Here is a 17348-nt window from a genome sequence, read left to right on the forward strand (position 1 = left end):
TGAGAGGAGCACTCCTGCTCCTCCCGGCTCCACATTCAGGTAAGTATATATAACTTACCTTGTTGGTTGCAGCCTAGCATGTGGTCCCTTTAAGGACATATGCAGACATGGTTTTCCTGAGTGAAATTTGAAGTATAAGTATTTTTGTTAAATCAATCTTTGCAACTCAAAATCAATATCTGAAAAAGTAAGGACAATAGTGATAGCTACTAGCAGATAATAAAGTATAAGTGAGGAGGAATGTTGTGGTATATAGTTTTGAGCATGATCATGATTTCAGTAAATGACCTAACAAGTACATGACCATAATGGGTACCCTAGTTATAGTATTTCAGCATGAAAGTTCTGCACTGTAACCAGGGACAAAGAAATTTAAACACAAAGCCATATCTGGGTGTTTTTATAAAAAGTAGTTCAAATTATGTAGAAGTATTTGTGTATTTGTTTACAATAGACACAATTGTACTTGTCAATTTTTTTTGACAATCAATAGTGAAAACTTTTTGCAGTTAAATTAGGAAAACAGTACACTTCATCATTTTACTGTGTTCTCTATCAGTTGTAATGCAACGTTCTGTAAGTGTCTCACATTATTATACCAGTTCATTTTTAATAACAGAGTAATCACTAACTAATTTACACTACTGCTTTTTTTTAAACATAACATTTCCGATTCAAGTCATGCTTCTTGATAATATATTCTTGTATTTAATTACATTTCTAGTTTTATTCAGTGCGTGCTCATGAACAGAGAGCTTTATTTTCTTGACCACAGGGGGCATTTGTACCACACAGAAGATTCTTCAAACACACTCACAATGTCAGAGGCACATACTTGGGACTTACAAATATCGATTAAAACTAATTTGTACATAATCATCTCATTTTTGTTATGTCGATTTTTACAACTTAAAATCAATATATGAAAAAGGACAACAGTGATAACTATTGGTAGTTAATGACATATGTGGAGATATGGGGGGGGAAGAACTGATCTGATTGCTATGTGTAGTGAATTGTAAATAAAACACATTTATATAGTTTAATTAAAGATACTGACCAGAGAAAATGTGCATTAACAGGTGTACAATGTCACCACAGTAATTCTCTCCATGGTCACTTGTCGGGGCTATGGGCCCCGACAACATCCCAGCTGTAGTGCTGAAGACTTGTGCTCCAGAACTAGCTGCGCCTCTAACCAAGCTGTTCCAGTACAGCTACAACACTGGCATCCACCCGACAATGTGGAAAATTGCCCAGGTATGTCCTGTCCACAAAAAGCAGGACAAATCCAATCCGGCCAATTACCGCCCCATCAGTCTACTCTCAATCATCAGCAAAGTGATGGAAGGTGTCGTCGACAGTGCTATCAAGCGGCACTTACTCACCAATAACCTGCTCACCGATGCTCAGTTTGGGTTCCGCCAGGACCACTCGGCTCCAGACCTCATTACAGCCTTGGTCCAAACATGGACAAAAGAGCTGAATTCCAGAGGTGAGGCGAGAGTGACTGCCCTTGACATCAAGGCAGCATTTGACCGAGTGTGGCACCAAGGAGCCCTAGTAAAATTGAAGTCAATGGGAATCAGGGGGAAAACTCTCCAGTGGCTGGAGTCATACCTAGCACAAAGGAAGATGGTAGTGGTTGTTGGAGGCCAAGCATCTCAGCCCCAGGGCATTGCTGCAGGAGTTCCTCAGGGCAGTGTCCTAGGCCCAACCATCTTCAGCTGCTTCATCAATGACCTTCCCTCCATCATAAGGTCAGAAATGGGGATGATCGCTGATGACTGCACAGTGTTCAGTTCCATTCGCAACCCCTCAGATAATGAAGCAGTCCGAGCCTGCATGCAGCAAGACCTGGACAACATCCAGGCTTGGGCTCGTAAGTGGCAAGTAACATTCGCGCCAGATAAGTGCCAGGCAATGACCATCTCCAACAAGAGAGAGTCTAACCACCTCCCCTTGACATTCAACGGCATTACCATCGCCGAATCCCCCACCATCAACATCCTGGGGGTCACCATTGACCAGAAACTTAACTGGACCAGCCATATAAATACTGTGGCTACGAGAGCAGGTCAGAGGCTGGGTATTCTGCGGCGAGTGACTCACCTCCTGACTCCCCAAAGCCTTTCCACCATCTACAAGGCACAAGTCAGGAGTGTGATGGAATACTCTCCACTTGCCTGGATGAGTGCAGCTCCAACAACACTCAAGAAGCTCGACACCATCCAAGATAAAGCAGCCCATTTGATTGGCACCCCATCCACCACCCTAAACATTCACTCCCTTCACCACCGGCGCACTGTGGCTGCAGTGTGCACCATCCACAGGATGCACTGCAGCAACTCGCCAAGGCTTCTTCGACAGCACCTCCCAAACCCGCGACCTCTACCACCTAGAAGGACAAGGGCAGCAGGCGCATGGGAACAACACCACCTGCACGTTCCCCTCCAAGTCACACACCATCCCGACTTGGAAATATATCGCCGTTCCTTCATTGTCGCTGGGTCAAAATCCTGGAACTCCCTTCCTAACAGCACTGTGGGAGAACCGTCACCACACGGACTGCAGCGGTTCAAGAAGGCGGCTCACCACCACCTTCTCGAGGGCAATTAGGGATGGGCAATAAATGCCGGCCTTGCCAGCGACGCCCACATCCCGTGAACGAATAAAAAAATAAAAAATAAAAAATAAAACGTGTCATACTGACTGAATTATAAGTCTGCACATGAGACTCTATTAGGAATTCAAGCTGACCCATCAATCAGTTGTTTGTGTTATATCAATTACATAGAATTTAAAACACAGAAACTGGCCATTCGGCCCAACATGAGCTCCACATGAGCCTCCTCCCACCCTATTTACTTTATCTCACGCTATCAACATATCTTTCTAATCCTTTCTCACTCTTGTGCTTATCTAGCATCCCATTAAATGCATCTACTACTCCATGTGATAACGAGTTCCACATTGTCACCACTCTCTGAGCAAAGAAGTTTCTCCTAAATTCCTTTTTGGATTTATTAGTGACTATCTCGGGATAGAGTTTCCGCTTTGGGCGCGTTCAGGAAATTGCGATCAAAATGCACTTGAAATTGTGCCGGTTAGGTTACAGTTCACGTTTCTGCTAATATTCATTTGCATAATCACAAACCTAAAATCTTCCATGAACCAGCGCAATTGGGCAGTGTAATAGAATGTAATGGTTTCTTTTTTTTCTCCTTTCCATTAAAAAGTATTCCTTGATGTATTTAAGAGTGGTAACCTGGTGCAGTTTTATTAATACGGATTTATCACCAAAAATAACCACTTTTAATAATGGTGTCAAGTCCTCCACCTGTGAGTAACTTGATTTAAAATCACTGAAAATGACTTTAAAAAACTATACTGAACCATAATAGTTTCATTGGTGTACACTAGTCAGTTTCTTAGTAAATTAAATATTTTTTGATATGAAAAAACTTTTACAACATGCCTACTCGTGCCTGCGCGCCTAAGAAAATGAGCGCAATCTGAAGAGCCTTCCCAAACCAGTGCAATCGGTAGAATATCGTAATTCCGACCTGGGGGCGCGACCAGTTTTGTGGGCGGGGCCTGACCCGGGCAAACTGAATCTTGAACCAGCGTAAAAGATGGCAGGAAACACAAGCGTAAGTGGTTTTGGGCGTAACTCACTTAGGTTTAAAATGCCCCGGTCTTTTGCGCTGGTTCAGCCGATTCTGCCCAGATTGCACTGATATTACAGCGTAAACAAGCAGAAACTCGACCCCCTTATATTTATGACCCCTAGTTTTTGACTACCCCACAAGTGGAAACATCTTCTCTACATCTGCCCCAACGAAACCCTTCATAACCTCTCAGTCTTCTCTTTTCTAGAGAAAAGAGCCCCCGCCTGTTCAGTCTTTCCTCTCAGTTCCAGTATCATCCTTGTAAATCATTTTTATACTTTCTCCAGTGCTTATTTATCCTTTTTATAATATGGCGATCAGAATTGTGCACAGTACCCTTCGTGTGGTTTAACTATTTTCCAAGGAGTAGATGGCTTCCTTATTCCTCCTACCAAAATGCAGCACTTCATTTACCTATATTGAAATTAATTTGCCATTTACATGCCTATTCTGCAAGATTGTTAATGTCGTCTTGTGTTTTGTCGCAGTCCTCCTCGGTATTAACTATACCCTGAATTTGGTGTCACCCCCAAATTTTGGTATTATACTTCCGATTCCTGAGTCCAAATCATTTATGTAAACGGTGAACAACAGTGGTCCCAGCGCCAATCCTTGTGGAACACCACTTCCCACCTTCCACCAGTCTGAGTAACTACCTTTCACCGCTACTCTCTGTTTTCTGTTTTGTAGCCAAGTTTGTACATCTTTTCAAGACAGGAAGTTTGATTCATGTAAATTTTACATCCCAAACTAGAAGTGGCCTTTATCCATTAATGAGATGTGCTAGTCTTAACATGTGGTACTTTAATTCTTTAGTATTTGCCAAAAGACTGAATTGTTTTGCTGTTTTTATTGTGACATATAGGACAAAATGAAAGAAATTCAAAAAAAAGCCAGGTTCAATTAGAGAAGTCTGACAGTGTCCTGAAAACAGTGTGGTGGTAGAACATTTAGTGAAGATAAATAAAACAGTTTCTCCCAGTCAGTGTCATGCCTCCATTGCTCTCCCTTTCTCTGAAATGTAATTTTAGAAATCAGTCAACAGTAAAATCAGTGTCAGCCTAACAGTTAACCCTTATAATGCTCATAAATCAATTAACCTTCTAAATGGTTAAATTAGAAACATCCTGTGCACTGGAGCATTGCTCCATGAGTTAATGTCAGATAATACCAACTCAGTCAGAAACCTATATGTCCATAGATGAGGGGCAGTGATATAACCCATTTAGTCTTTTCTTCCATTGCTATAATCAATGAATACCATTAACAGAAAATTAAACTGATACAAGCTTGGCTTGTCATTTGGCCACTTTCCTGGTCTATTTGCTTTATGGAAATGCTAAGCCTTTTTGAAGAGATTCTTGTGTTCAGTTAACAACCTTCTTTGTTAATATATACATTTTAAAGTTTCCAACATTGTGGGCAACAGATCATAACTGCAAGAATAACTTAATTGGCAGAACTCGATTCATGGCAGACAGCAGTGGATTTATTGCCAGTGAAGCCAGCAGATAAATTGTTAATGCCCATGATTTTAGTTTTCTATTTGTTAGCGATAATTCCAAAAGTAAACACTTAAATTTCTACCATTGAAACATTACATCCTCTGTTGGCCAAATTTCTCAGATACAGCAGGATCTGGGTAACATCCAACAACAACAACAACTTGTATTTATAAAGCACCTTTAACATAGTGAAATGTCCCAAGGCGCTTCACAGGAACGATTTTCAAACAAAATTTGACATCGAGCCACATAAGGAGGTATTAGGATAGGTGACCAAAAGCTTGGTCAAAGAGGTAGGTTATAAGGAGTGTCTTAAAGGAGGAGAGAGAGGTAAAGAGGTGGAGACATTCAGGGAAGGAATTCCAGAGCTTAGAGCCTAGGCAGCTGAAGGCACGGCCGCCAATGGCGGTGCAATTAAAATCGAGGATGTGCAAGAGGTCAGAATTGGAGGAGTGTAGAGATCTCAGCGGGTTGTAGGGCTGGAGGAGGTTATCGAGATAGGGAGGGGCAAGGCCATAGAAGGAATTGAAAACAAGGATGACAATTTTAAAATCGAAGCGTTGCCGGACCGGGAGCCAATGTAGGTCAGAGAGCACAGGGGGTGATGGGTGAACCAGGCTTTGACTGACAAATGGCAGGTAACATTCACGCCACATAAGTGCCAGATAATGACTATCTTGAACATGTGAAAGCCCAGTCATTCTCCCATTGATGTTCAATGGCATTACTATCGCCAAGTCCCCTACCAACATTATTCTGGGGTCACCATTGATCAGAAGCTGAAATAGACTAGCCATATCAGTACAGTGGCTGCAAGAGCAGAACAGAAGCTGTACTCTGTCACAAGTGGCTTACATCCTGCCCCCTCAAAGCCTCTCCACCATCTACAAGACTTAAGTCAGCAGTTTGATGGAATACTCATCACTCACCTGGATGGGTGCAGCCGCAACAACACTCAAGAAGCTCAACACCATCCAGAACAGAGCAGTTTGCTTAATCAACCCCTCTGCCACTGAGTCAATATTCACCACCAGCGCAATGCGGCTGTGGTATGTACTATCTAAAGGATGCACTGCAGCAACTTGCCAAGCCTACTTCGACAACTCCCTCCCCTGCAACCTCTGAAAAGGACAAGAGCAGCAATGTCGTGGGAACACCATCACCTCCAGGTTCCCCTCCAAGTTACACAGCATCCTGACTTGGAAATACATTGTTGTTCCTTCACTGGCACTTGTTTAATATGCTGGAATTCCTGACCTAACACAGTTGTGAGAACATTATCACCACAAGGATTGCTGCAGTTTTCAGGGGAACAGGATGGGCAATAAATGCAAACTCATTCGTGTTGCCCACAATCTGATACCAAATTAAAAAAACATATTCAATATATGCACACAAACCCAATGTTGCCAAAAGGGTGAATCTATTGATACTTCTTTTGAGCAATTCTAGAGCTCAGCAGCCTCAGCTGTTGGTGTTTTGCCTACCTGACTCTTTCCTGTACCAGCATTTCCAACTATAAAGACTGAATGACGGACAGCCAACAACTCTTCCAGCTGAACCACCTATGGTGAAGGCAACATTGATAATGATGATTATTTATAACTGAAGGAACTGGTTAGAAGAATACAATGGTATTTTTATTTCTGAAAAATTCCAGTTATATCTAGCTACATAAATAAGTTTTGAGTTTCTATGCCATTAATATTATAATACTTGACCGTCTGTGCTATCACATGATAACTTTTATCCCGTTTTCACCTGCAATCACAGTCCTTTGTTCCACCTCTCCGTCAATCCTCAACCCCAGAATTTTTGGCCATTCTTGCCAGGTATGGACTAAGTTTTGGGATTCTGACTCAGTTCCTCCTGTGTGTGGCCCACAGCACAAAACTACCCAGAATCTGGAACTAATTGAAAAAAAATTGCCAATCCTACTCAGACAAGTTGGCAAGTGCTGGAAGTGGAAAAATTTAAACTGTAAAGTAGGAAGTGCTCCTTCCAAGTTAGATTTAAACCAATTGTTGGGGCTGAGTAAAAAAAGGCGTTGGTGGTGAAATTCAACTTCGACAGGGGCGCAAAATGAGCGGTCGAGGATTGGCCACCCCTTATACACAGCTCGATTTTCCTTTCCATTGTCTTCATTGTCCATTGCCGCCTGGCCAAGGTTGAATTTCACCCTCGTTTACTCTGCATCCAACTGTGCTATATCTGATCCTGGAGAGCTCTGGGTGCTGGATGTTGACGCTGGATGATAGAAATGGAAAAAGAGGTTCTTTTCTCAGCACTGACCTACTTAAGAAGGATGGCCACAGAGATTTATCCAAAAAAAAATGCACAGAAAAAAAAAGAGGAAACCACACGTTCTTTTGTATCATTCTGCAAAAGTGTTAACACAGGAACAAATAGCCACTTACTGCTTTCTTGTTCTTTGCAGCTATTTCTCCTGCATTACAGTTAAAACAATTGCTGCTTTTTAGGTAGAGATGTAGCTCCTATTCATTAGTATTTGAATACTAATTCTGGGAAAGCACAACAGGAAAATTGTGACTTGGCATACAGGTGTAACATGGCACAATTCAACAGCCAACTGCGTGACTTTCCCAATCCAAACAAAGAGAAAAAATCAGATGTTACTTTTACCGACAAAACAGAAAAAATGTTTTTATTAAGATGAAAGACTTCATACCTTGAGGATAAAGCTTTCTTCATGCTGTAGGCTGAGTTCCAGGGTGGACTGCCTAACCATCTGTTCAAATTCCTGGTCTCGCTTTCTCGGAACATCCAGGGCAGGAAACAGATCACCAATAAGACCCATAAAAACGGGAACATCATCTGTCACAATCTTCGGCAAATTGAAATCCCTTAAAGCACGCATTAACACCTTGGAAAAGGAATAACTTGTTATTAAATAATTATATCATTTTCATCAGTTTGTAGTAACATCATAAAAAGTAAATATACTCAAATTTTCTGCCGGAGAGCCAGGATAACTCCAATCGAACGTGGCTCGAAACTTTTCCCAAGCTGCTCCGACAGCTTTATGTTTGTCCCTGCCACTTCCAAGATTTCTCACCAGAAGTACCAGAAGAGAGGGGGCATAGAATCTGTCACCTAAATATAGGTAGGTCTATACAAATACTATACAAATGTTTCTATCCAGCCCAGGAGGTTGTAGCCATGCTATGCTGCACAGCCAATATCTGACACCCCTCCAAGGTGCACTCCTGTGGAGGCCAGGGAGCCCACCAAAATTATTTAGGTGACCCACAGTCATTAGTCCTGCCCTATTGCAGTTCTGCTGGTGTAACAACTGAGCAGGCAATCTAGGCTACATTTTAAAAAAAATAATCATGCTGGTTTGAAAATAAAATAAAAATTTCTATTGGTGCAATTTTCTTTCAAGATGTTATGTAAAAAATAAGTCTTTAGTTATTGCATATAGATTTGAGCACCTTTATTGAGTTAACTTATCCAGGTATTTTCAGGCTCATTTATTTGGCAAGTTTATGTGGCAGCAGCATTTCCTGGTTTTGGGCACAACCATATCTATCTTTGGAATCTGGATTTCAATTAACTAGGAAAATAACTTTTAAAACTTTAAATCAATTGAACAGTGGAAACAAGGTGGGAGGAAAATAAAGGTAAACTGCAAATTTCAAGTTTAAAAATAAAAATAGGCAAAAAAAGAGTTAAATTAGGTAGGACAGAGTATATCAGTTAGATTAAAAATACAATTAAAATCTAAATAAAAATAGGTCAGGGAGAGAATAGTGGAAAAAAATAGGAGGGAAAAGGACAATAGGGCGATTATATGTAAAGTGTTTACATTATGTTTGAATAGCTTCATTACTAAAATGTTTATTTCAGAATCACAGCACATGAGCTGTAAATTAACAAAACCAGTCAGCTCAGGATGACATCAATTTCTCTGAACTTATTGGCTGTATGAGGGTAAAAATATCCAGTGCTGAGGGAAACTGCAAGATTTATTAATTTTGGATTACCTGATCTTCTGGCCTATTCTTGTCTCCTCTCTTAAGGGATCCAGCAACAACTAAAACAGATTTCACTGCACGAAGACCCCAATCATAATGGTCCTTAACAAGAAACAAAGTGAACCTTGTGAGCAACAAAGAGCAAAAAAATTGTCTTTTCTCTTTACAGATGCTGAGTATTTCCAAAATTTTCTGTGTTGTAGCAACAAAATTCTACGACTTCAAGTTAAAAAGTAGCAAAGCTTGCTTTGTGATCATCCATGAAACATGACTCACACCATGCAATGCCAGTTTTTCCTCCCTCTGAGACTGAACACCTCAGTGTCACACAATACTTCCTTTAATGACCTACCTGAAAGCCCAGGCAAATCATATTAGCAAAGTCAGGTGAGTGCTTGTCCTCAAAACTAGTGAATTTGCAGTTCGAGGGCAAGAACTTTGAATTTTCTCTCCTCTCCTACTGCAAATCACCTCACTTTTGTTCAGCAACTCGTCCTTGGATTGCTTGGATGAAATTTGGTACTCACAATATGGACAAATCATCGCCTTCGACACTCTATGAGCACACAGTGAGGGGAAATCATAGGTTCCAATGTATTGCATCACTGAGCTATCCATTATAACAATTTTTAAAAAAAAAAATCAATATGCACTGAGTATGAGTTTGATATCACATGTTTTCTAAAATACACTCTTCTCTGAAAAATCCAAAAAGGAATTTTCCTCAGGAAACACTACTGTTCTATAACTCTAATGTTAAAACAACAATGTAGCCGTACTAGATTATCTTATGTTTTTCCACACCATTGCTAATTAATTCGTTCTACAATTCATGCAGTCTTTTTTTTAAACTGATGATCAGCTTATACCTTAAATACCAAAGCCTACAGGGACAAATAACACTGGTAGACTGAGGCCTTTTATTGTTTGAATTCCAGCTCTAAATGCTTGCTGACAAGGCTGACATTTTAGTTCTATATAATTATCAGTGTGGTGGGCGGTTAGCCATAATGGAAATCTTTTCCCTTTTTGGAATTTTTAATCTTCGTCTAATTTCCTGTTTATAATACATGACATCATGAGGACCGACAGCTTCATTGTGGGCAAAAGAACAGTGTAGTTGCCATGACATTTTCTCACTACCTTTCATTACTTTGGGCGATGTTATATAGAAAACAAACATATGACGACCTCTGGTCATGCACTAGTTTGAAATGTTTTGTTTGAAACAAGTCAATTGTTTCAAAACACGACACTGTGTCAGTTGACCTTTAAAATATCTTGATTTAACTCACAATAGCTGTTGACAGGATATTCCATCACTAATACATACAGATTCAGGCCAGGAATTTCCTCGGAGCTTCTCCCACTCTGCCATCGTAACTTCACCGGATATGAGATGGAAACCCCTTTTGAGCGCATAAACAGGGTTTCTGCCATACTTCCAGTGAAATTACAGTGGCAGAACAGGAGCAGCTCTGAGAAAATTCCTGGTCTTAAAGTCAGCGTCTAAAGTGATTGGTTTAACATCAAAATACAGTATGAAAAATGTAAACATTTAAGGAGTAATTTTCTGACTTTGCACTGCTGGCAGGAAGCCACGCCCACTGGAATGCATGATGGAAATTTGTTGCACATGATTTTCTGACATTTATGACAGCTTGAAATCAGAAAATTACCCCTTTAAAGTAATATTCACACTTAAAATAATTAATTTCAAATGTTTCTGTAAGCAAACAGTGATCCTGGAAATCAGCAGATCAACCAAAGAAGCTAACAACCTGTTTTGAAAGCAGCTCTTTACAAAGTGTATACAAAGTGATGAATTTCCTGGCCAGCAATTTGGCATCTATAAACCCTTCAGCAACCAACATAATCTCACAGATCAGTTCGATATCAGGGACAACCATAGCACAAGGCCTAAAAAACAAGCAAAATACGTTAGACAAATTTTACTGTAACTCCACTGTATACATATGGACACACAATTAAAGCTATTGAATTGGAACACATATTGTACACATACCATCAGTCAGCCATTTGAGCAGGAGTCATTTACACAACTGCTGCATCCATATTCAATGCATAATCAATTCCACACTATTGTTATATGTACATGGCACTCTAGATACTATGCATTAATGGATTTGGTTTTTTTTATTCGTTCATGGGATGTGGGTGTCGCTGGCAAGGCCAGCATTTATTGCCCATCCCTAATTGTCCTTCAGAAGGTGGTGGTGAGCCGCCTTCTTGAACCGCTGCAGTCCGTGTGGTGAAGGTTCTCCCACAGTGCTGTTAGGAAGGGAGTTCCAGGATTTTGACCCAGTGACGATGAAGGAACGGCGATATATTTCCAAGTCGGGATGGTGTGTGACTTGGAGGGGAATGTGCAGGTGGTGTTGTTCTCATTTGCCTGCTGCCCTCGTCCTTCTAGGTGGTAGATGTCGTGGGTTTGGGACTTATGCAAGTAACAGATTTTGATACATAATAGCATTCTACGTGTAAAAGTTGATTTCAAAATCTAAAATTTCTGTGCCATTGTCATTTACTCTTGAGTAAATTATTTGATTTCCACTTTAATTATATGGTGTACACAACCAAAGATTATAAGGCCAATTTTACAGGTGCGAATCATAAAATTAGCGGTAGGGATTCCCATCTCCAAATTCAGCATGGCATGGCCGACCTCTAACTGCTGGAGCAGGTGAACATGGTCCAGCTTAAATCCATTTTTACCATTCTCACAAATTCAAGTTTTATGTTTCATCATAACATACACGTGCTAACCAATAACAGCTTGCAGAAAATCAGACGATTACCATGCTGGGCCAGCCAACTGGCAGGTCAGACCTCGGAGAGGGGGAGTAATCGATCCCAGCGGGTCCAAGTACCAAATCGCAGTGGGCTGCAGTATTTTTGAGCCATTTTTTGAGCAGCCCCCAGCAGTCCCTTTAAGGATCACCAGTTTAGGCTGCTCACCCAATTTGCACTTCAAAATTGCAATCAGGGTCCTACATTGCCGTAGAGCCCCAATTTACATATTTAATCAGCCTCCTGCCCGAAACAGGCAGGCATGCTGTTCACCCAGTTGTAGGCCCACCTGAAAATTAAATCGGGGTCCTTGAGTGTCCAAGGGGCTGCCGAGATGCCATCCCGGATTTTCAACTGTGGGCCATCTGTTTCTCAGGTGAGAAATGGGCAGGTGGCAGTTGAAAATCACCCCCTAATCTGCCCAAACTCATTTCATATGAGACCCTTACTGTTAGAATACAGAGCAGGCTTTCGTCCCACCAATCTGGGTTGGATTTGAAAACTGGTCCTAGAGGTGAACAGCCAGTGACTGACCCACTGCATCAGCCAATCATACTCAATGTATATTTTTAAGTGGTCTTAGTGTACTGGAAAGGCACGCCATTTATAGTCCCACAAAACAACATTCAAAGGGGGTAATATTGACTTTGGGCAATAGTGTAAAACCGTCAATATCGAATCAGCCGCCCATATACATCCCGATAAAATGAAAATCGGGAAAGATGTATAACTGGCGGCTGATCTGACATCGTCCATTTTAGACTATCTCTCAAAGTCAAAATTACCCCCAAAGATTTTCAAAAGTGCATGGTTATCATTAAAACCAAATTCTATTTAGACACAGAGATCATATTTGTTTTTGTTAACACAATTAATATTTAAAAATTTACTTTTTTCAGTGTGCTGCATTTAGTACTTTGGTGGCCAGTATTTCTATCAAAAGATAGTATTTTTCTTTAATAAATGTTACAGACAGTAAAATTATTGGGTGGATTCCTTGAGGATAGCTGTAGCACAGTAGTTCTCATTGTGCTTCCAAATGAAATCTCAGTAATCTTGTTACAGCACTCAGAATTCATATCTGCAGTCAGCAGGCAATTATACCAGCAGTACTCAAAAGAACTAACTTCACTCGCCTGAAAAGTGCTTTAAGATTTTCTGGCAGCTCTGTTCGACCAGCATAACCCGGATTCATGGTTATAAATATTCCAATGGAAGGTATTAGAGAAATCTCTTCCCCAAGAAAGACAAATCTGCAAACAATAAATAAGATACATTAAACTGTCCAAATTGTTATATATTAATAAATAATGATGACACTGTTCATTTAATCTTTTACGTTCACCTCTTTTTCTTGTTTTTAATGGCATCCTGTATTGTTTTGACCTGCACTGCTACAACTGACAGAACCTCAATGGAAATCCGATTAAACTCATCGAAGCAGCCCCAAGCACCAGTTTGTGCCAAACCTTTGTAGATGTTTCCTATGGACTGTACAATGCAAAAATAGTATTCATATATTCTTTTCTATAATGGACCGTACGATGTAAAAATACTATTCATATATTCTGTTTTATAAATATGAGGTGGTAGAACCATAACAGTCACTAGCAAACATACCTTATAATCCATTTGCTCAGAACAGTTGAAGACATACACCATCACACCTAGGGCACGCCCAAGATCTTTAGTGGTCTCTGTTTTGCCTGTCCCAGCAGGACCTGCAGGTGCTCCACTCATGGTCAAGTGAAGAGACTGTGTGAGGGTGATATAGCACCTTCAAACAGAAAGAAACAGAAAGCAGTGGTTTATAACAACTATCCTAATTTTCACAACAGCACAAAAAGTATAATGAAGGATCCAGAGGAATTAATTTTTCACATCAGCTTTTTAAAAAAACAATGTACACTATTAATAGTTTTGAGCTTGTAAGGCTGTAGAAATGTAGGGCCAAAATTTCCTTTGTGCACTATGCAGCAAATACAAAAATATGTTCTTTACAAATTACAATTTTGCTACAAATGGTGCAGAGAAATCTTTTCCTCAAAGAGATGTGTGATTGTAGAGTGTGAAAAATGTTGCTATTTGGTCCATACTAATCACGTGACACTATCCTTTCACATTTTCACTGTGAACCAATGAGATCCCGATAATCAATTTCATAAAACACAAAAGGCAGTCATATTGGAGTTTGTGTCTACTTTGCATTGCTTTATAGCAATTTTTTCCCTGCTATTCCACCCAATATTCTCCTACATTGCATTATTTCCTTTCTCCCTGCCTAATCCTGCAGTGCTCCATACACCAACATGCTCATTGCCATTTGCTCCTGCCCCCAAGCTTGGCATCAGACTCCGTCTCTGCCAGAAGCAATTTTCAAATGGCTCATAAGGCTGAAGAGCAAACATTGGAATGGCTCTGGCTAGTTGGGGTGAAGGAAGGAACAGGAAGGGTCAAGGTGAATCAAGGGGTGGGGCACCTGAAGAAAAAAGAGCTAAGTAAACCTGCCATAAATGCCAGAAGGAGTGAGAAAACAGGGCAAACTGATAGGCTGACTGGGAGCTGGGGAGACATGGAGTGTGCTGCTGGGGATCTGGGGAGACATGGAGTGTGCTGCTGGGGATCTGGGGAGTGGCTTTTAGGGGTAAATGCGGCCATCAAGAGTGAAGACAACTTTTTTTTGAAGTGCTAGAGGGAGCAATGGCCACCATAACAGCTCACAGAAAAAACAGGGGCGCCATTTTTTTCCGACTGGTAGTAGCACCAGTGGAGCTATAGATTGGGTCGCCATGAATTATACGTGCCAGTAGTTCCTGCGAGAGTTCTCTTGACCTTCCACTGCAACCTCGTTGGTAAGATTTTTAATAATATACTAGTCAATCTCCCATGACGTAGCATGTAGTGAGTTTGAAAACAAGGTCGTTCCCTTACTTTATTTTTATTTGTTCATGGGATGTGGGCGTCGCTGGTGAGGCTGGCATTTATTGCCCATCCCTAATTGCCCTTGAGAAGGTGGTGGTGAGCCACCTTCTTGAACCGCTGCAGACCGTCTGGTGAAGGTTTTCCCACAGTGCTGTTAGGAAGGGAGTTCCAGGATTTTGACCCAGCGACGATGAAGGAACGGCAATATATTTCCAAGTCGGGATGGTGTGTGACTTGGAGGGGAACGTGCAGGTGTTCCCATGTGCCTGCTGCTCTTGTCCTTTTAGGTGGAAGAGGTCGCGGGTTTGGGAGGTGCTGTCGAAGAAGCCTTGGCAAGTTACTGCAGTGCATCCTGTGGATGGTACACACTGCAGCCATTGTGCGCCGGTGGTGAAGGGAGTGAATATTTAGTGTGGTGGATGGGGTGCCAATCAAGCGGGCTGCTTTGTCCTGGATGGTGTTGAGCTTCTTGAGTGTTGTTGGAGCTGCACTCATCCAGGCAAGTGGAGAGTATTCCATCACACTCCTGACTTGTGCCTTGTAGATGGTGGAAAGGCTTTGGGGAGTCAGGAGGTGAGTCACTCGCCGCAGAATACCCAGCCTCTGACCTGTTCTTGTAGCCACAGTATTTATGTGGCTGGTCCAGTTAAGTTTCTGGTCAATGGTGACCCCCGGGATGTCTTTTTGTCGTTGTTGTTTCTCTCTCTATCTCTCTTCATCCGCTTCTGTCTCTTTCTCTTTTCTACTTTTCTCTGTCTTCTGCTTCTTTATCATTTTAGGGGAGGAACAGTAGAGGAAGAGAGGGGAATGGAGAGGATAGTGGGGACAGCGAGGGGTAGGAGAAAGGGAGGGAAAGAGAAGGAGGTGAGGGGAAGAGGGGGCAAGGAGGACAGGTCATATGGTACGGTATGGCAGGAAAGGAGCCACAAACAGCAGCAAGCTGCATTTCAGGTGGGGATTCCATAGAAAATGTGGCTCTTAGCGACTCCCTCACCTTCTCCTCTCCCATAACAGGTGCTTCCCCACCCCTTCACTCCCATTGCATCCCCTATCCTTTCACCTTCTCACTACCCCATCCCCCCTACCACCTCTCCCTCCCATCAATATCACTTGAACTCTCCACCTAACCCTGTCCTGCCCTCCCCTTGCTCCATTGTCAAACACCCCACCCTTATCACTCTATCAGAACCTCCCACTTGGACCCTCCAAAGGCAGGCGGCAGGATGCCAGAGACCCTCTAACCCTCAACCTGTTTCCTTTCTCTTTATTCTCCTATGTTCGCTTCCTATCTGTTTCCCTCAAAGAGGCTTTGCTTTAAAAATTCAACATTTTTTTAAAAAGAAAATGGGGAAATGAGCTGTCTGCCTTTCTCTCTATTTGTATTTTTCTCTGTATCGATCTCAACGCTTCTTTCTCAACCTCCCTCTGTCTCTACCAATCAATACTTTTCTCTGTCTCTCTGGTTCCTTCCCCTCGGTCTCATAGGTGTTAGAAATTAGAATCTCTGTTTCACAGGTATCTGGAATTAGCAACAAAGCACAGATGAGATAATTAGTTGGCTTCAAAATTCAACTGATGTTTTTTTTAAATTGAAGAAAGATAAGCTCTCTCTCTCTCCCCTTCTCTCTCCCTGTCCCTTGTGTTCCCTCAGATTATTATACTTTCTCAAGATTATGCAACACAAAACAAGAACTACAGCGGGTGTGTAATTATACACTTGTCAATTTTTTAGCTCACACACTCATTCACACACACACACATATATATCTCCTCTTAGTTCTAAAAAAACACTCAACGTAGATTTTATCTCAAAGAAGTTTTTGAAATTTGTTCTCTCGGCTGTTGAAATGATTTGAAAAAAAACTGAGAGAAAGTGCACTGAGAGGAAAATATTCCATTAATACAGCTAGCTGAACAGTACTGATGTATCCTAGGACTTTGGGGTTTTAGGTACACTGTACATGCTTAGAATGCACAATACAAATTCTGCTCACGGTCATCAAAACCCAAGCCCAGGATTTTGGAAGAGGTTGAAGCCTTCAAGTAAGAACTTTAATGAAGGCATTACAAGACACAAAAGACAATCCAATGGATATATTTAATAATTCCATTGTAAAATATGTACTTTTTTGAAATTTAATTTTGTTTAAACCCTTGCTTGGACATTAGAAATTTTAGTTGCTGAGAATAAATGGCAGATGAAGAAATTTGAGAGAGCACTTTTAGCAATTTGTGGAAACCCAGAGGCCAGACTGTGTAATCAGAGTGGTGAGTTTACACAGGCAAAATCAATAATAATAAATGGAATAATAATAAATGGAACATCGGAATTTATAACAGAAAAGGTTGACACAAGTGTGACAAAAATGTGACAACTGGAAATCAAGTAGCGCAGACAGGTAGTGCACACAGATATAAGATTTTTAATAGAATAAAGATAA

General features: G+C 41.2%; 1 protein-coding gene across 1 annotated transcript in view; it reads right to left on the bottom strand.

Annotated features, from left to right (window-relative positions):
• Positions 1 to 17348, bottom strand: part of LOC137332178 (dynein axonemal heavy chain 11-like) — a 380453-nt gene that overhangs the window by 193360 nt on the left and 169745 nt on the right. Inside the window, exons 33-39 of the mRNA XM_067995882.1 lie at positions 13606 to 13762; positions 13331 to 13476; positions 13122 to 13238; positions 10956 to 11094; positions 9184 to 9276; positions 7866 to 8060; positions 6664 to 6741 (exon numbers count right to left, since the gene is read on the bottom strand). Of these exons, the coding sequence (XP_067851983.1) occupies positions 6664 to 6741; positions 7866 to 8060; positions 9184 to 9276; positions 10956 to 11094; positions 13122 to 13238; positions 13331 to 13476; positions 13606 to 13762 (925 nt within the window). The remainder of the gene's footprint in view (positions 1 to 6663; positions 6742 to 7865; positions 8061 to 9183; positions 9277 to 10955; positions 11095 to 13121; positions 13239 to 13330; positions 13477 to 13605; positions 13763 to 17348) is intronic.

The sequence above is a fragment of the Heptranchias perlo genome, chromosome 2 (assembly GCF_035084215.1).
Source record: "Heptranchias perlo isolate sHepPer1 chromosome 2, sHepPer1.hap1, whole genome shotgun sequence".
NCBI lineage: Eukaryota > Metazoa > Chordata > Chondrichthyes > Hexanchiformes > Hexanchidae > Heptranchias > Heptranchias perlo.